At 54.9% G+C, this 18,951-nt stretch overlaps 1 protein-coding gene across 4 annotated transcripts in view; it reads left to right on the top strand.

The window, feature by feature from the left end:
- The window catches only part of CAPN5 (calpain 5), a 57,225-nt gene extending 39,093 nt beyond the window's left edge, over positions 1 to 18,132 (top strand). For 3 of the 4 annotated variants that reach the window (XM_005890655.2, XM_070383657.1, XM_070383658.1), the window contains 10 exons: positions 3,494 to 3,702; positions 6,805 to 6,997; positions 7,809 to 8,002; positions 8,676 to 8,753; positions 10,171 to 10,366; positions 11,025 to 11,147; positions 12,302 to 12,498; positions 13,607 to 13,722; positions 14,195 to 14,331; positions 15,569 to 18,131. In XM_005890655.2, coding sequence (XP_005890717.2) covers positions 3,494 to 3,702; positions 6,805 to 6,997; positions 7,809 to 8,002; positions 8,676 to 8,753; positions 10,171 to 10,366; positions 11,025 to 11,147; positions 12,302 to 12,498; positions 13,607 to 13,722; positions 14,195 to 14,331; positions 15,569 to 15,751 — 1,626 coding nt within the window. In that variant the 3' untranslated portion in view covers positions 15,752 to 18,131. Of the gene's footprint in view, positions 1 to 3,493; positions 3,703 to 6,804; positions 6,998 to 7,808; positions 8,003 to 8,675; positions 8,754 to 10,170; positions 10,367 to 11,024; positions 11,148 to 12,301; positions 12,499 to 13,606; positions 13,723 to 14,194; positions 14,332 to 15,568 lie in introns of all 4 variants that reach the window. The other variant, XM_070383659.1, reaches the window with a different exon arrangement.
- The last annotated feature ends 819 nt before the right edge of the window (positions 18,133 to 18,951 follow it).

Below are 18,951 nucleotides of genomic sequence, written 5' to 3'. Positions count from 1 at the left end.
GGAGCTCAAGTAAGCGGTGGATGCTCCCGTGCTTAATCACTGAGTCGTGTCTGACTTTGTGACCCCATGGACTGCAGCCCACCAGCCTGCTCTGTCCATGGAAATTTTCTTCCAAGCAAGAATACTGGAGTAGGTTGCCATTTCATCCTCCAGGGATCTTCTCCACTCAGGGATCGAACCCGCATCTCCTGCACTGCGGGTGGATTCTTTACCTCTGAGCCATCAGGGAGGCCTTCATGAGTGGCTTGTCAATACAGACGGACACGTCTCTCACTGGCCTGCCACTCCTGATGTGTGGCCCGGTTCATAATAGGCCATGGCACTGGTCCATGGTCAGGGAGCTAGGGACCCCTGGTCTAGAGGGTGTTTGGTTTGTATGCCCGTGGCAGCTCACCTTCCTCTCACTTGGTACCGTGGCTGGCAGAGGGAGGGGCTGAGGGGTGAGAAGGCTGGCCTGGGGGTCAAGGGCTGTGATGTGGAAAGGAAATTGAAGCCCACCGGGATCCCTGACTCTGCATCACAGGCCCTGGAGCCTCATTAGCTGCCTCTTGAGTCACAGAGAGTTCAGAGTCAAACCCTGGGTTTGCCTAATGATTTTCTTGTGGCCCCAGTGGTACCTCTCAGCTCCTGTGAGGGCTCCTCTTCCTACCTCCTCCAACCCCATCCCATGCAGTCCAGAGCTTTCAGAGTGGGGAGGAGTGGAGGAGGGTGCAGTGGCCAGGCCAGTGTTCCCAGCTTATGGCTCCTGCATGGACCCTATGTATGATACACTTTTCTGTCCTGAAATCAAGTGTTGGGAAGCGTGTCAGGGATCAGGACAGAGGCCAGCCTGGGAGTTTTCATTGAGAAGGGACGCAGAAGTGACTGCAAAGGGACCAGCTCATCTCGAGTCCCTGCTGGGTTCTAGACGCTGTGTCAAGCTCCGAAGCCCCTGAGTGTGAATCCTGCCTGTGCCTGTGGGTGGCCTCTGTCTGCAACTTCCTGCCCCACCCCCTCAGAAGACAGCCCGAGTGTTCTGGGCACTGTGGCCCTTAGCAGGGCTCCATTGGTGGCTGGGGCACCTCTCACTGTGCTTAGCATTTTCATTTTCTTGGTCTCTAGTGTCCCACTAGGGAGTGTTTCTCTTTGCCAACATCCCTGTTGATGGTAAGAGGCGTGTAAACAAAAGCATCCTTAATGAGGGTGGGTGTTGGGAATAGATTTTGGCCTCCATCTCTGTGTTCAGGCTGGTCTGTGTCTTGGGGTTTACAGCCTCCTGATACATCTCGGGCTTCTCAGCCCAGATGCCTGCGTGCCCGCTCCCATACCTGGGAGTGATTTTCTTCTAGAAGGAACTTCTTATTGTCTTGATGGGGTTTGGCTCTTCTGGGTCCTGTGTCCAGAAGGGCCAGCAGATGCCCTTGACTCAGCAGGGTGAGGGTTTTCCCTGCCTTCCACTTCCTGCTGCCCCAGGTTGCCTCTGTTTATCTGCATCTGCTCAGGAGGGTCAGCTCTCAGGACAGCTGCTCAGAAGCTGCTGCTGGCCCTCCAGGGTCGGGCCCACCTCTGTCTTTTCTCCATGGCCCACCATGTACTCCGTGTCAGCCTCAGCACTTGCCCGCATGCCTGCCTTTCCTTCCAGACTGGGAGCCTGCCAAGGGCAGGGACCATGTCTGAATCACCTGGGTCCTTGGTGCCAGCATGCCTCTGGGTGCAGAGTGGTGCATACTGATACAGAACTCAGTATTTGGAAACAGACAGACCTGAGTTGAATCCTGGCTTCAAACCCAGGTCTGCCTGCCTCCAAAGAATGTGTATATTTTCTAGTTATGTGACCCTGGACACGTTGCTTGCCTTCTCTGAGCCTTAATTTTCTCGTTTATAAAGTAAGGATGGTTATAATAGTAATCTGTTCATGGGGTGGTTGTGTGAATTAAACTGAGGTACTCCATGGTTGTCAGAGACTTGGTAAACTCCATGGATTATTTATGGAGTTCTAAGATGCTACATGGGAGAAGGCAATGGCACCCCACTCCAGTACTGTTGCCTGGAAAATCCCACTGATGGAGGAGCCTGGTAGGCTGCAGTCCATGGGGTCGCTAAGAGTAGGACATGACTGAGCGACTTCACTTTCACTTTCCGCTTTCATGCATTGGAGAAGGAAATGGCAACCCACTCCAGTGTTTTTGCCTGGAGAATCCCATGGACGGAGAAGCCTGGTACGCTGCAGTCCATGGGGTCGCACAGAGTCGGACACGACTGTAGCGACTTAGCAGCAGCAGCAGCAAGATGCTACATAGTCAACCTTATTAAGAGTCCCAGTGAATGCCTTTAGACTTATACATTCAGTTACCATGTTTATTGGGCTTCCTTGTGGCTTAGCTGCTAAAGAATCCACCTGCAATGTGGGAGACCTGGGTTGGATCCCTGGGTTGGGAAGATCCCCTGGAGAAGGGAAAGGCTACCCACTCTAGTATTCTGGCCTGGAGAATCCCATGGACTGTATAGTCCATGGGGTCGCAAAGAGTCGACACGACTGAGCGACTTTCCCTTCACCACATTTATTAAGGACCCTCTCTGGGCCAGGTGCTGGGTGGATAGCAGTGACCAAGACTGACGTGTCTCTGCCAGACTAAGGTGACATTCCAGTGACAGTATCAGCGCCGAACACATCACACACTTGTGTAATTATAACCGGGGAAAGTGTCTCAGAGGAGAAGTGCCAGGGGCCATGAGATGGATGGACAGGTGTGCTGGCCTAGTCTGAAGAGTCAAGGAGGGCTTCCTGGAGGAGGAGGGTAGGCCCTAAAGGACCAGCGAGAGTCAGCTGGAGGAAGAGCAGGTGCAGAGTTTCTAAGCAAAGCCTGGAGCAGGGCACAGCGGGTGGGGACTGGGGTGGATGGGGGCCGAGAAATGAGCCTGGGGAGGTGGGGGTAGCGACAGAGCACATTAAAGGTTTGGACCTTATTTTCCAGGGAAGTGACCTGATTGGACAGCTCTCTCTGCTGCTGTGCAGTGTAGGGGTGGGTGTGGCTACTGATGCTGTTCCCCTGTCCTGGGGTGAGGATATGGAGGACTGGGCCAGGGTGGTGCCAAGGGATCGAGAGGAGGAGACAGATTTTCAAAGAATGTGGGTGCTCAGATTGGATGAAGAAAGGGAAAGAGGGGACGCCAGTGTGACTGTTGGCTTTTGGTTCAGGCAGGATGCAAGGAGGGAGTTTCTGGTGGTACCACTGACCAGGCAGGACTGAGATGAATGTTGCTATATTTCTGAGGGGAGGATGCAGATGGGAGGGAGGGGGAAGCTCATAGAGTCCTAGTATGACAGGGCCTCAGGGAGCCTTCAGCCCCTGCAAGGGTGGGGACACAGAGGCCCGGAGATAAGAAGGACTCGCATTGGTTCATGGCCGCCATGGGGAGTGAACCCAGTATTCCTTTCCATTTGATTCCCACTTCCTCAGGAAGCTGGCTGTGACCCTCATTGTGTCCCCATCCTGCCTCTCTCCTGATCCAGGTCATCCCAGACTGGAAGGAGCAGGAGTGGGACCCCGAGAAGCCCAATGCCTACGCCGGCATCTTCCACTTCCACTTCTGGCGCTTCGGGGAGTGGGTGGATGTGGTCATCGATGACCGGCTGCCCACAGTCAACAACCAGCTCATCTACTGCCACTCTAGCTCCCGCAATGAGTTCTGGTGTGCCCTGGTGGAGAAGGCCTACGCCAAGTAGGTGCCAGTGGGGGTGGGTGGGTGGCTAGGCTGGGGTGGTGCTGTTCTTGGGCTCTGGAGGTCTTCATCTCGCTGCAGCCACACACACACAGAGGTGAGGGGCAGGTGCAGACATAGCAAGTTCAGAGCCCAGTACCCAGAGCACAGCCAGCTGAACCTTCGCCAGGTGCGGTGGAGGCCGGACTGAAGGGCCCCTGGGTACCTCGTGTTAGGTCCTCATATAGTTACTTGCTTCTACTTGGGAAGACAGAGGCCCAAGCAGGTGTCCTGCAGGTAGCGGGGGGCAGAGCCAGCAGCTCCATTTCGGTCGACGGTTCTTTTCCAAAGACCCAAGTTGCCAAGCCCTCCTTGGAGGCCTTGTTGGGGCTGTGGTGTCTCCAAGCCAGGCTGGTCGAGGAGGGTGGGCCAAACCCCTGCCTTTCCTGCTCCCTGGGCCTCCCTCTCCACCCATTGGTCTGTCTACCAGACTGTCCAGCCATTCTAGCTTTGCTGACTCCTCCTTCTGCTCTGTGCCAGGCCCTGTGTTGCCAGCACAGGCTTGAGCAAAGGTTTGCTGAGCTGTGGAAGGCTTTGGGGTGGAGTGACCTGCCCAGGCCCTGCAGGACAGGTACAGCCTGGGGCAGGATGGGCAGCAGGGTCAGAGACCAGTTGCTGGCGCTGTAGGAGCCTCTCCCTGGTTCCTCTTTCCAGACGCATTTGTCCCTCTCCTGAGACAGTGTGTGTGTGTGTGTGTGTGTGTGTGTGTGTGTGTGTGTGTGTGTAAAATGTAAAGGGAAAAAACAAAAAATCCATCATCAAAAACAAACCCATTAAGGAAGCTTCCATTTTTAATCTTAAGAAAGCAAACCCGCCCCCTGGTGGTCACTCGGTCACCAGGTTCCTAGGTGCAGGCTCCTCTCCTCCCATTCTGGGAGACCCACTCAGTGACTCGGTAGGCTTGCTCTTTTTTTTTTTAATAAAATTTTTATTATTTTTTAAAAAGATTTTATTATTTTAAAAAATTTTCCAGAATAGAATCTTTATCATTTTGACCATGTATAAATGTACAGTTCAGTGGCATCAGTTAGTCACAATGCTTTGTACCCATCATCACTGTCTGTAGCCAGTATAGACAGTGATGGTGTTTCATCATCCTCCACATAAACTCTGTTACCCACTAAACAATAACTCCCTTTTTAGCCCTTCTCCCAACCTTGGGAACCTCCATTCTGCTTTTTTTCTCAATGAATTTTCCTATTCCAGGCAGCTCATGTAAGTGGAATACTTGTCCTCCTGTGTCTGCCTTATCTCAATTAGCATAATCTTTTCTGGGTCCATCTGTTTAGCATATATGTTTCGCATATAGCTAAACTCTGCTTCTCTTTATGGCTGAGCAGTATTCTGTCGTATGTGTGTGCTGCGTTTTGTTTATCTGTTTATCTGTTGATAGACACTTGCGTTGTCTCCACATGCTTAGTCTTATGAATAGTGTTGCTGTGAACACTGGTGTGCAAATATCTGTTCGAGTGTCCGCTTTCAGGTCTGTGTAATATATATCGGGTTGGCCAAAAAGCTCATTTGGGTTTTTCTGTAAGATGTTATGGAAAAACCTGAATGATCTTTTCGGCCAATCTAGTCATACTGTAGTTCTGTGTTTATATATAAAAAAAAATTTTTGTAGAGTATTTTATTTATTTGTTCATTAATTTTGGTTGTGCCATGCAGCATGCAGGATCTTAGTTCCCTGACCAGGGGTTGAACCCATGCCACCCGCATTGGGAGCATGGAGTCTTACCCACTGGGCCACCAGGAAAGTCCCTGTGTTTACACTTTTGAGTGGCCACCAACTTGTTTTCCACAGAGGGCTGTACAATTTATGCTTGCTTCTTTTCTTTTTAAAGTTTGTTTACTTTTTAAATTATAAAATGAATACGTATCTGTTACAGCAAATCCAGAAAATACAGAAAGCCATGCAGAAGATAAAACTCTCCCATATTCCTACATGGTCTCCTAGGCCACTGCTCTCCCCTTCCTGGTTCTGGGCCATCTGGATTAATAAGTGCGGCAGCTCCTCTGCTCGGGACAGCATGACAGTGTCCCCTCAAGGCCCGCCCCCTCTGTGTGTCTCCATTTCCTCCCTTTGCTCTCCCCACACCCTCCTCCACCACTGGCAGCTCTTCTAACATCTTTGATGCCTCTTTTGTTTGTTGGTTACTTTGCAAAGCCTGTGCTGGTGTTCTGTGGGCTTATGAAAGGACATTTTGCCATATATCCCATTTTGCTACTCACATTCACATTTAGTATTCTGCCTTGAAGACCTTGACCCTAAAGGAGCCACAGCTGTGTCTCTAGCATCTGACATGTTGCCCCTGTGATATTGTGCTCAGTTGCTCAGTCGTGCCCAACTCTTTGCAACCCCATGGACAATAGCTCGCCAGGCTCCTCTGTCCATTCTCCAGGCAAAGATACCGGAGTGGGTTGCCATTTCCTACTCCAGGAGATCTTCTTGACTCCAGGGATAGAACTTGCATCTCGTATGTCTCCTGCATTTGCACACAGATTCTTTCCACTTTGCCACCTGGAGTAGATACTTAATCTTTTTGAAATGAATTATTGTAATTGGAATCCGACTGTATTGCTTTTTCAAATGTTACAAGAAAGCACTAGCATTTTCCCCACAGTAAGAATTCCTTTAGCGTTTTGCTCAATGGCTGCTTAATGTTCCAGAGTTGAGATGCAGCATTAGCTTTTAAAACCAATTCCCTGTTGTTAGACATTTAGATGATTTCCAGTTGTACATTGTTAATAATGTTAGTCATCCAGAAATGATATGTCAAAAGACATATGAACTTTTAACAATTTGGAAAAGAATTGCTGGATTTCTAGACAGCTAGGTTTTGAAGATGAGGCTGTGAAGGCAAAGGGGAATTTGAGTGACAAAATGGTGTGGTTCATGGGATGGGTGTTGGCCTCGGAGCCGGAGACCTGAGTTTTGGTATTGGCTCTGTTGTGTGACCTGCTGTGTGACCTGAGTGGTTCTCTTGACCTCTCTGAGTCTCAGAAATCTCCCCTATAAGGCTGGGGAATCTGAGCTAGGGGTTCTTTCCACGTTGCTTCCAGGCTGGCGGGCTGTTACCAGGCCCTGGATGGAGGCAACACGGCGGACGCGTTGGTGGACTTCACAGGTGGGGTTTCTGAGCCCATCGACTTGACCGAGGGTGACTTTGCCAACGACGAGGCCAAGAGGAACCAGCTCTTTGAGCGTGTGCTGAAAGTGCACAGCCGGGGAGGCCTCATCAGCGCCTCCATCAAGGTGAGTGCACAGAGACAACAAGCCCCAGAGGCTACCCCCACAACCCTTCATTGACCTGACTGGGGTGGGGGGTGACTGTGGCTTCCCAGGCAGATCCCCTACCCAGGCTGGCTCATAAATCAGACCCTCGGCCTCCTGGGAGGAGGGGAGCAGTTAGAGGGTGCAGCCTTTCCCCAGGGCTGGACAGCACAAGCCTTAGGCCCCCTGCCCTAAGGCCTTGCCCACACTGTTCAACCAGCACCCCCATTCTGGCCCTCTCCTGTTGGAGAGATGGGTGTCTGTATATTCGAGAGTCATCAGCCAAGCTTTGAAAAATCAAGCCATGAGGCGGCTGGAAGAGGGAAGGGAGCCCCTTCTGCCTGCTGGCACAGGCCCAGGAGCTACAAGAGGATCGTCTTATTTCACTGACTGCTCATGTTTTGGGTGGGAAAGCGGGGATTCAAGCAGAATTTGAACCCATGTTTGGCTGACCAAGTGGTGTTTTGATAAAACGATTATCTGGAAAATTAAAAAGCCCTGATTGTCTGACTTCTGTGGTGTAAATACTCCCACCATGGTTGATGTCGAGCTACTGTTTTAGCAGCCAGGTTGCAGAATTTCATCAGTGTTAGTGGACTCCAGCACAGCTGTGGGCTGACCCCACTGCAGGTCCCAGGCTTTGTAAAGGGCTGTGAATGCCAGGTCAGTCCCTAACCGCAGAGAAAGGAGGTCGTCGGGGCTGCCATTCCCGCCCCGTCCTATAGGGGGCGGTGTGCCCCCTGCTCCAGCTGGAGCCCGACAGGCCCCGCCTCTGAGCGTCTGTGTCCCACAGGCAGTGACAGCGGCAGACATGGAGGCCCGGCTGGCGTGTGGCCTGGTGAAGGGCCACGCGTACGCCATCACGGATGTGCGCAAGGTGCGCCTGGGCCATGGCCTTCTGGCCTTCTTCAAGTCTGAGAAGCTGGACATGATCCGCCTGCGCAACCCCTGGGGCGAGCGGGAGTGGAACGGGCCCTGGAGCGACACGTGAGGCCCAGGGAGAGGGAGTGGGTGGGGCGGTGAAAGGGGAAGCACAGGACAGGCACCAGGTGGGAGGGCTGAGCCCCGGGGGCTTGGGCAAGACCATGGCGGGCTTCCTGGAGGAGGTGGCGCCAGGGCTGGGGCCTTGAAGGATTTGCGGGGAGGATGGCATTAGGAGAAGACTGTCTTTGGAGGGGGTTGTGGGGTGGATTCAGTGTGGGTGGAGGTCTGGAGGTAGGGAGGAGCTGATTCCTTAGGGGATGTAGAGACCCCTCCGGTGCAAGAGTGAGGAAAACAGGAAGGGAGGCCACCAGGAGTGGGAATGGGAGCGACTGCCCTGTGCTTGGCTCATGGCCCTGGTGAGGCCAGGAGAGGAGTGGAGCCCAGACCCCCACTGAAGGAGCTCCCTTCATTGAGAGTCAGCTCCCCCTTCTCCCCGAGCCTGAAGCTTGGCTCCCAGACCCCCCAGGTCCTGGCAGCCCACCGTTACCTGCAAGAGTGGGCAGAGAAGGCTTCTTGGAGAGGGGCTGGGCATGGCCCTGTGCCCCTGACCATCCCCACACTGATGGAGGCCTGTTGCTGAGCCATCCCTCATGCCTCCTGTCCCTTGCCAGGGTGGCTCTGCTGGGGTTCCTCCTCTGATCCTCTCCCCTCTTGCCTCCCTGTGCTCACATCCCAGCTCAGAGGAGTGGCAGAAGGTGAGCAAGAGTGAGCGGGAGAAGTTGGGTGTGACCGTGCAGGATGACGGCGAGTTCTGGTGAGTGTGCCCTTGCCCAGGGCAGGTGTCCAGGGCTGAGAGGGGACCCTCCTGTGTGCCAGGTAGGGAGCACTGGGCAGGATGGCAGGAGTCAGGGCTCTAGCCAATGCCTCATGGTCAACTTGTCGTGTGACCTTGGACAAGTCATGGCATCTCTTTGGGCCTGTTTCTGCCCCTGTGAAGTGAACTAGGCAGAATGGACCATTTTGTCCCCATGGTTTCCCACCTCCCACCTCAGGGGACCCTGCGCTACTCTGGTACCCAGGCAGAGCCCTCGGCAAGTAGACCAGGTTACTAGACCAGGTACTAGTGGGCAATTGACCAGAGGACGTAGGGCACATGGCTGCCTGATGCCAAGAGCAGGTAGGAAGAGGAGAGGCCTCACAGAGGAGCTAAGACTCAGGGTGCAAAGGAGCCTTGTGGAGACCCAGCCCAGAGGCAAGAAAGCATGCTTGGGTTTGTGGAGAGTGAGTTCAGGGAGGCAAGGCAGGTTGGCTGGGAAGATCATAGCAGCCTGGCTTAAAGAGCATATTCATGATTTGTGCATTCATTCACTGTTGCATTCATTCATTCTACATTTAGCCCTGGCTGTATGCTAGGCTCAGTGTCTGTCTTCAGCAGGACACTTTATTTGGAGACTGAGGGGTACAGGGTACCCTGTGTGTGGGAGATGCTATGAGGGCTCCAGGCAGACCCAGAGGTACATGGCAATGATCTTGGCACCCTAGTGAGGTCCCCTCCTGAAGGTGTCAGGGGAGTCGCTGCAGGAGACCCACCTAGGCCCTCTGGTCTGGGCTCCTGTGGACGAGATCCACTTTGCCCAGTCTGGCTCAGGGGCCAGTTGAATTAAAACAGCAGTAGAAAACCCTCATTAGGAATGGGAAGAATTTCTCGTAAGGCCTTTCTTAAATATCTTCACCCTTGATGCATGTATGTGCATATTCTCATGTATGTGCACACTTGAAGGAGGGTGGGCCCTTCCCTTCCTCCCACCCAGGCTCCTGGAGGGGTGGCAGCATCCTGGTCACTGCAGCTCACCTAGCAAGGGGTTCAAACCACTAGCCGTGGACTATAATGGATGGAAATATGCTTTAGAAACTGTAGAGGGCTGTACATATCAGTTATTCGTACTAGTAATGATTGTAACAGCCAGCCTTTGCCAACTCCTTTCTGCCAGAAGTTGTACTACATGTTTTTATTGAGTAGCTTAATTCCTGTGCAAACTCTGCGAAGTAGGCAGCTGCTGTTAGACTGATGCCCATTTTACAAAGCAGGAGACTGAGGCCACAAGAGACGTGAAGGGTCCCTGTGAAGCCATGTCTGCGCTTGCTGTGTGGGCCATGGTCCAGAGGGTGTGGGGCGAGTGGGTAGCTGGCGGGGAGGGGGACCGGCCAACTTAGCCCCTTGCGACACCCAGGATGACCTTCGAGGACTTGTGCCGCTACTTCACGGACATCATCAAGTGCCGTCTGATCAACACATCTTACCTGAGCATCCACAAGACGTGGGAGGAGGCCCGGCTGCGTGGCGCCTGGACGCGGCACGAGGACCCACTGCAGAACCGAAGCGGGGGCTGCATCAACCACAAGGACAGCTTCTTCCAGAACCCGCAGGTGGGCCTCCCTGGGTTCCCCTGCCCACCGCCCCTCGAGCAGCTGTGGGGCCCCCGCCAAAGTCCTGCCATGGCCTCCTGTGTGACCCTGGGTATCTCCCTGCTCCTCCGTGGATCTCAGCACATCTGTTTGTACAGTGGGGTTGGATGGGCATGTTTGCGTGGTCCTGTCACCCCCAGCCTCATGATCTCACCTGCACCTGGTCAAGACGAGGAAACAGGCCTGGAGGACTAATGAGTGTCCTGACAAGAGCTATAGGGATATTTTATTTAGAGGCTGGGCTCAGGCTCAGATCCCTTGTTTCCACACACAGTGCTGCTCCTTCCGGGGGAACTCAGCCAGGCTGACTCCCCAAAGGGACTCCTCCTCTGCAGCCTCCTTGGTCATGACCCTGGAACCCACCTAGTCCTCACTCCTGGTGTGCCTTCATTGAGCACCAACTGCTCAGTGAAGTCTTAAAGCTGAGCATCCATCATCTCCCCAAGTCCTCCCACCCCACGTGCAGGGTTGGGCATTGTCAGCCCATCTCACAGATGAGGGACTGAGGCTCAGAGAGGTGATGTGACTCGCCCAAGCACACACAGCTTCCGGAGCCAGCTAGCCCATTTTCTTCGGTATGGTCTCACTGCATGTCCCTCTTTCTCTGCCCCACCCACAGTACATCTTTGATGTCAAAAAGCCCGAAGACGAAGTGCTGATTTCCATCCAGCAGCGGCCAAAACAGTCCACCCGCCGGGACGGCAAGGGTGAAAATCTAGCCATTGGCTTTGACATCTACAAGGTGAGGCCAGCTGCAGCTCTGCTCTGGGTGAGGAGAGTCTGAGCTGCCTGGGCCTGGGAGAGAACATTCTGGAACATTTTGGTCTCCGACCTCACCGTGTCACCCTGGACACGTTGGCTGATGCCCTGGGCATGCTGTGACATGGGTCCTGTTTCAGTCTCCACAGACGCCCAGCCTGCCTTGCATTGGCCCCATGGGAACTTGCAGCCTGACTTCTTCCTGCCCCAGAACCACAGGCTGTCTGGACAGAAAAGGGGAGGATTGCTGGCGTTCGGGGCTGGGCTCTGGGAGGCCCCACGCTGCTCCCTCCCTCAGGGCTCTGGTCCCACTGAGTCGGAGGCCTTGCTGGGCACTGGGAGGAGGCTTCCTGGGCAGAGCCAGGTGGGGTTCCCACCGGCCACTCCCTGGCCCGGGGCCCCGAGACGTTCCACATGTTGTGATGCCCTGTGTTATGATGACATTCTGCATAGAGGGACAGTGTGGGCCTGCCAGACACCAAGAACCCAGTGAAACCACGTGTACCTGCTAAGGCCATGGCCTGAGCTGAGGCCCTAGCCTTTGGTATGCTGGGTCGTATTATGACAGTTTGTTCATGTCAGTGTGTTGGGACACTCACTGTGTGCTAATATTGTGACTTTGACGTGGCATGACCTTTGCTGATGTGACTGCATGGTGCATATTCCAAGAATGAAATGGTCTAGCATATCCTGTTAGCCGGTGATGTCATTTCTGGACACATGCTGTGACCTGGACAGACAGTGCTTCTTGGTTCTGTTATGATGTCAGAAACCCCACGGACATTGTCACCAGGAATTGTCACCAGGACATTGTCACCCATTGCCACTGCCTCCCACCCCAACAGCTTCATGAGATATAATTCACAGACCACGTGATTCACTCATAGAGTTGTACGGCCATCACCACATTCAACTTTAAGACACTTTCATCACCTCCAAAAGAAACCTCATGCCCTTTAGTCGACGTTACCCAATGTCATCCACCTGGCCCCCCCGCTCCCCCAGCCCTAGGCAGAGGCTGGTCTACTTCTGACTGTAGATTTGCCTAGTCTGGTCATCAAGTGGGGGCAGAGTTGAGAGATGCAGGGTGGGATGAGAGGGGGGCTCTGTGAGACCCAGCGCTTCCGCCCCTGGCAGGTGGAGGAGAACCGCCAGTACCGCATGCACAGCCTGCAGCACAGGGCCGCCAGCTCCATCTACATCAACTCCCGCAGCGTCTTCCTGCGCACGGAGCAGCCCGAGGGCCGCTACGTCATCATCCCCACCACCTTCGAGCCAGGCCACACTGGCGAGTTCCTGCTCCGAGTCTTCACTGACGTGCCCTCCAACTGCCGGTGCGTGGGGGCCGGCCGGGGGCCAGGGTTGGCCGGGCCCAGGGCCACTCCAGGCTGACCCACCATATGCAGCCCAGACATGTTCAGTGTCGTCCCAAGGCATGGAGCCTGGGCCTCCAGCCTCCCTGGGCTGACATCAGCACCCATCTCTTTTGCCCTTCTCTCCTCCCTGTCCCAGCCTCTCTCATCCACGTGAAGGAACAACTGCTCACGTGTGCACAGCTCTTCACAGTTTACAAAAAAGCTTTCACTCATGCTGTTTGCTCTTCCTGAACGCTGGGTGGGAGGTCTGATGCTTCCATTTTACAGATCAGAATTGCGGATTGAGGTTGGGGGTAGTTTTCTGAGGTCATGCGGCTAGTGGTAGAGTCCTACTAGGTAGACCCTGAAGCCACCCCCAAGCCTGCCTTGGTGCATCCCTGTGCGTCCCCGCCCTGCCCTCCCACCTGGTAGGCAGCCCAGAGTCCCACATCCCAGACTGGGGAGGCAGCTTGTGGAATCAGTGGACCTCGGTCCGGCCGGTCTGTGCTGTGTGGGCAAGCCCTTTTCCCCAGTGAGCCTAAGTAAGTAAGTGTTAGTCACTCAGTTGTGTCCGACTCTTTGAGACGCTATGGACTGTAGCCTGCCAGGCTTCTCTGTCCATGGGATTTTTCCAGGCAAGAATACTGGAGTGTGTAGCCATTCCTTTCTCCAGGAGATCTTCCCAGTCTAGGGATCGAATCCCAATCTCCTGTATTTGCAGCCAGATTCTTTACCATCTGATTCACCAGGGAAGCCCAGTGAGTCTGATGCTTCCTAGTGTGTAAAATGGGCCTAATAGTTACCTAGCTCTCAGGGCTTTGTGAGGATTAGAAACAATACCTGCTCCTCCCAGCAGAGTGCTTGACACTCCGTAACGCATAGCACACTGCTTTTCCCTGGGGGAGGAGGGGGCACCCTGGGGTCAGGATGCAGCCGCAGGAAGCTGACAGGGGTTTGTTTGCCCGAGTCCAGCATTGCGTGGACGCAGCACTGCTCCTGCCCCTGCCTTGCCCTCGAATCCCCTGACTTTCCGCCTTCCTGGCCCCTCTCCATCACCTCCCACCTCTTCTCCTCTGCCCCGCACCAGGGAGCTGCGCCTGGATGAGCCTCCCCGCACCTGCTGGAGCTCCCTGTGCGGCTATCCCCAGCAGGTGACCCAGGTACACGTCTTGGGGGCTGCAGGTCTCAAAGACTCCCCGACAGGTGAGCTTGCCTGCAGAAAGCCCCCAGCCCCCGTCCCCCAGCCACAGACAGCCTCGATAGCTCTCCTGAAATCCACTTTGGGCCCATCCTTGGGATGAAGCTGGGCACACTGAGTGGAGCAGGCTCTGCCACCTGCCCACGGGCAGTCTCCAGTGTGCGGGGCAGTCAGGTGCAGGATCAGGCAGCTGGGAGGGAGGGTTCAGGGAAGGCTTCCTAGAGGAAGTGGCCTTTCTACAGGTCATGGAGGTGTTAAGGTATGAAACCTGGTGCTCTGGGAAGGGGAACAGCCTTGGTAAAGGAGGCCAGAGATTAACAGTGTACCCCTTCTTATCTCTGGAAGTTAGGGAGTTGGCCAGGCTCTGGTCTCCCTTCTCCTGAAAACATGAGCCCAGGCTTCTGAATCCAGAGTTCTGTCTCATCCGGGCCCTGCCCCATTCCCTACCCTCACCCCATTGCCCACTCCCTCTTACAGGGGCTAACTCTTACGTGATCATCAAGTGTGAGGGGGACAAAGTCCGCTCGGCCGTGCAGAAGGGCACTTCGACACCCGAGTATGATGTGAAAGGTGTCTTCTACCGCAAGAAGCCGAGCCAGCCCATCACCGTGCAGGTGAGCTGTCCTGTCTGGCATCCCTCCTGGGCTCCTGGCCTCATGTTTCCCCGCTCAGAATGACTGAGCTCAGTGTGGCAGGGACCACAGGGACCCAGGAACGCTGGGTTCTTGTTCCCGCTCTGTGCCTGACCTGGTGTGGCCTTGAGAAGTCTCCCGTGTGTCCCTCCTAGAGCCCCGGAGTCCCCTCCGTGGGCTGGGTGAATGGGGTGGATAAGCTGGAGTGATTGTGGGACACAGCAGGGTCAGTCTCCCAGCCACAGACAGTGGTCATCTCTGCCCACCTTGCCCCAAAGCCTTGGGAGTTGTTCCTTAAATTCCCCAGGTGGCAGGTGGAAGGGGTGGCTGTTGCCTGAGAGCAGAGGATCAGAAAGCCAGGGTCCTGGGGCTTCCTGGTGGTCCAGTGGTAAAGAATCCCTTGCCAGTGGAGGAGACAGGGTCAATCCCTGGTCCAGGAAGATCCCACATGCCGTGGAGCAACTAAGCCCGTGTGCCACAGCTGCTGAGCCTGTGCTCTAGAGCCTGGGGGCTGAGACTTGCTGAAACCCGAGCACCCTAGAGCCTATGTTCCACAATAAGAGAAGCCTGCACAGCATAACTAGAGAGTAGTCCCTGCTCGCTGCAGCTAGAGAAGGGCTTGTGCATCAGTGAAGAGCCAGCACAACCAAAAATAAGTAAATGATAAAGTTAAAAAATAAAAAAGAAAGCCAGGGTTCTGGATGTGTGCTTCCTTACCCTCTCAGGCCAAGGTGGCCATGATTCTGAGCTCACTGACAGGAAGCCCTGTCCCCAAGACCCAGGCCAGCATCTCTCTGGGTGAGAAACCATCTGTACACAAATGCCTGGGGACCCTGGGGAAGCTACTGCACTGGGTCCCACTGGATGTGATCGCAGACCCATAGATGTTGGGGTTGAAAGGACCCGTAGGGCCACTGATCCAACCCTCATAATAAAGATGGGGAAACCAGAGCAGGGGGTGTATCATTTGTCCAAGGTCACCCAAGGTCAACAGCAGAGCTAATAGTGACAGACTTTAGGCATGGAAGGGAGCTTTGACGGATGGGAGGAAGCCAGAGGCTCTGGAAGGGGCACAGCCTTGCCCAAGGTCCCTGGTGAGGCAGAGGCGGTGCAGGGCTCCTTTTCCTTGGCCCATCTTGCGCCCCAGGAAGGAGACTCAAGGCTCTGCCACTGTTGCAGCAGCCCCACAGACCCTGCACCATCCTCTGTCTCTTTCCAGATCTGGAACCACCGAGTCCTGAAAGATGAGTTCCTGGGCCAGGTGGACCTGAAAGCCAACGCGGACGACCTCCAGGCCCTGCACACCCTCCACCTCCGGGACCGCAACAGCCGGCAGCCCAGTGACCTGCCGGGCACTGTCGCTGTGCGCGTGCTCAGCAGTACCTCCCTCACGGCCGTCTGATGCCCACCCACCTACCTGCACCTGCAGCTCTCATCACCTCTGCATGTCCCCACCCTGGCCAGGGACTAGCCTGGGAGCAGGACACGGGGTCCTTTTCCCACCTTTGCACTGACCTGCTGTGTGACCTTGGGAGGTCTCTGCCCCGCTCTGGGCCTCAGTGTCCCAAGGACCCCCAAGCATTCCCTTCTCATGGAGGAGTCTTCTTGCCTGAGATTTAAAATAGCACCCCCTACCCCAACTGCCACCACGGCTAAGGGGCTCTGTCCACTGAAAACCTTTTCCCAAGGCCCTGCTGTCCGCCAACAGAGTGCCAAGATGTCACTTGTTTACACACGAACTGCCACATCCCCAAGGCCCACCCTTGTCCCACGTGTCCCCAGGGCCTGCCCTGTGTCCCAGACTTGCTGTCTCTGTCATCTTCATCTGGTTTTCGAGCCACTGTGAAAGGCTGCTTGGCTCTTGGGTTCCTGCTGAGGCTGGAATTAGAGACGTGTGCAGGTGACATCTGTCCGTTCTGCAGTCCTACCCACTCACCTGCCTGTTGTTTTTATTCAGAGGAGATTTGCCAAATGAGTAAACATGTCCGTGAGACCCCCGATGGAGCCAGGCCGCCGTCCTGGGCCTCTCCTCTGCTCTCAGGTCCTCTCAGAGGCAGATGCCCAGAGGGGCTGCGGTCGCCTGCTCCTAGGTTCCGTTTCATTCCCAGCCTCTGGCTTGGGGTCCCTGGAGAGGCGGTGGCAGTGGTGTCGAGGAAGGGCATCCTGCCCCCACTGCCCTGATGTGGGAAGGAGTGTGTCTGGTGTAGTGGGCCAGCAGGTGGAGGGGGGTGTGGGGACTCCATGGGAGGCACTCGCTCCCAGGGCACACTCTGCTGCAAGACCTGGGCTTTTCCTCGGAGCAGAGGCTCTGGGGTGGTGGTCTCTAGCCTGCAGGTCACCCATCACGCTTGGCAGGAGATGGTAAATCCACTACCTGACCAGAGGCACCTCCACCAACATTGCCCCCAAAAACGCGGCTGAGGAGCCATAACCCTCTTGCTGCCCGGACCAAAATGCTCCTTTTAGTCCTCAATGTTTTATATTTTTCTGTTTTAACTCTCAATTTTAACCAGGGGTTTTTAAAGGAAAACTGAAAGCCTGAACCCTTTTTTCTTCTTAAACTCCACTTCCTGTGATCCTCTGATTTTATTTTGATCTGCTTGGGGAGGGACGTGAGCGAGGTCATACCGTCTCAGAGGAGGTCTGGAGGTGGATGAAGAAGACGGGTTTGTCCTGGGATTCTTTGCCAACTGGCGTCAGCTGTGTTCTTAGAGTGTTAGGGCTGTGGCCAGTTTTGGGTCTCTTCTGTGTCCTTCTTGGGCTCCAGACCAGGTGATGTAAATGAAAAAGTCCAGTTGATTCAAGATGGGGAATTCCTGTGGCCTTGCTGGGAATTCCTTCAGGGAAACCTGACTTTTTGGCTCCAGATCTGGCTCTTCGGTGCAGTGTCCTGGCTGGATCTGCTGGATCCTTGACTTTGCCTCCTTACTCCAGCCCACTCTGCCCCTGTGTCCTGGTCCTGGGACATGGGAGGGGCCAGGAACTGAAGGACAAGGAGAACAAGAGGATTTCTTTTCCTGAACCTGAGCCTAGGGTGAGGACTTTGTGTATGACCAGGAGCAAGTTGCTTAAACCTCCTGTGCCTCGATTTCCCCTTCTGCAAAGTGGGGCCAATAATTCTCATCTGTCAGCACTCTTCCTAACAAGTGCTGAATAAGGGCAAAACAGTACCCTTTCTCTGTATATCTCTGTATGCGTATGCACTATACACGGTCATGTAATCACCATTTCTCAATGTCTATTGGAAAGGAAGACTCGAGAGTTGGGTGGAGAGCCGAGGGCCAGATAAACCAGCCTGGAACCTCGGGCCCACACGTGGGTCTTTGTTCAGCCACGTGCACCTGGGCTATGGGGGAACCCACGGCCAACTGGGTGATCTGCATGGGCTTCTGCCTGGGGGCTGGGCACTGTCCCCTGCCCCCTTCTCAAACAAAACTGGCTCAGCAGTCCTGCCCTTGCTTCCCACCCCTCTGGGTGGGCCAGGCTGGCTCCTGGCTGTGTGATGATCTGGGTCCCAGAAGGTCCTGGGGCCTGGGTATGTGAAGATGGAGGTCTTTTAGGCTGGGGCTGGAGGTTGGGTGGGGAGAGCAGCTGCTCTGCTTGTTTGGTGCGCCCTGCAGCTCCCACGGGCCTCAAGTCCCCATTTGAAGATGGGTGGGGCTCCTGCTCTGTGCCACCCTGACTCACCCCTCAGGGCCGAGCTCAGGGGTCAGGTGAGTGGAGACCTGTTCTGTTCTCAGAATAAATGTTACCACGATTCCAGAGAGGCTTGCCTGTGTCTTTGTCCCTGGAATGACAGTGAAGGGGACGTTTCCTGGGCCTGGGGGACTGTCCTCTGGTCTGAGAGTCGCATGAGGTAGTCACAGCTGAGGCTGGGCCCTGCTCTCCCTCGCTCCCCACGGGAACAGGGTTGCTGTCATAGGGATCACTCAGTTGTCCCTTCACCTTCACGTCTGTCCCAGGCACTGGGGGTGCAGGGAGACAGCCACAGTGCCTTCTGTGGGGCAGTCTCCAGACTGGGGAGGGACACAGAATGAGTGGTGAGGTGGTGTGAGAGCCTGCTGGGGGCAGTTGCGTGAAGGAGGCCAAAAAGGAGATGGGCTTGTGGGGGCACAGATGGGGTGTGGACCAGAGTGGAGGCTGTTGGGGGGAAGATGCCAGCAGCTCAAGCCAGAAAGCCAGGGCTGGAAGGAGAAACCGGGTACATTATGGAGATAGAATGGACAGAACTTTGTGACTGGGTTGAGGGAGGGGAACAAGAGAGAAATAACTGAATTAAGACCAACATTTCCCCCTAAGACGGAGAGAAGGACATGATGAATGAGGTGCCCACCTTAGCTTAGTGCCTGGCCCCAGGTGGGTGCTGAGTAGGTGTAGCTACACAGCAGCTGGAGAGAAACACATGCCCGACCCCTCATCCCCTTCCTTACTGCTTCCCTCCATCCCTGCACTCTGCCTGGAACACCGTCTCCTCTCCAGGGCTCAATTTTCCCATCGGTGTGAGGCTGACACCATTGCCCGCCCACTCTTGGATGCTTGGCAAGAGATGATTAGGGGGTGCTAGGTATGGGGGGTGCTAGGTGCCAAGAGGAACCTCCCCAG

This window comes from Bos mutus, chromosome 15 (assembly GCF_027580195.1).
Source record: "Bos mutus isolate GX-2022 chromosome 15, NWIPB_WYAK_1.1, whole genome shotgun sequence".
In the NCBI taxonomy this organism is placed as follows: Eukaryota; Metazoa; Chordata; class Mammalia; order Artiodactyla; family Bovidae; genus Bos; species Bos mutus.
This window is presented reverse-complemented; position numbering and strand designations above follow the sequence as displayed.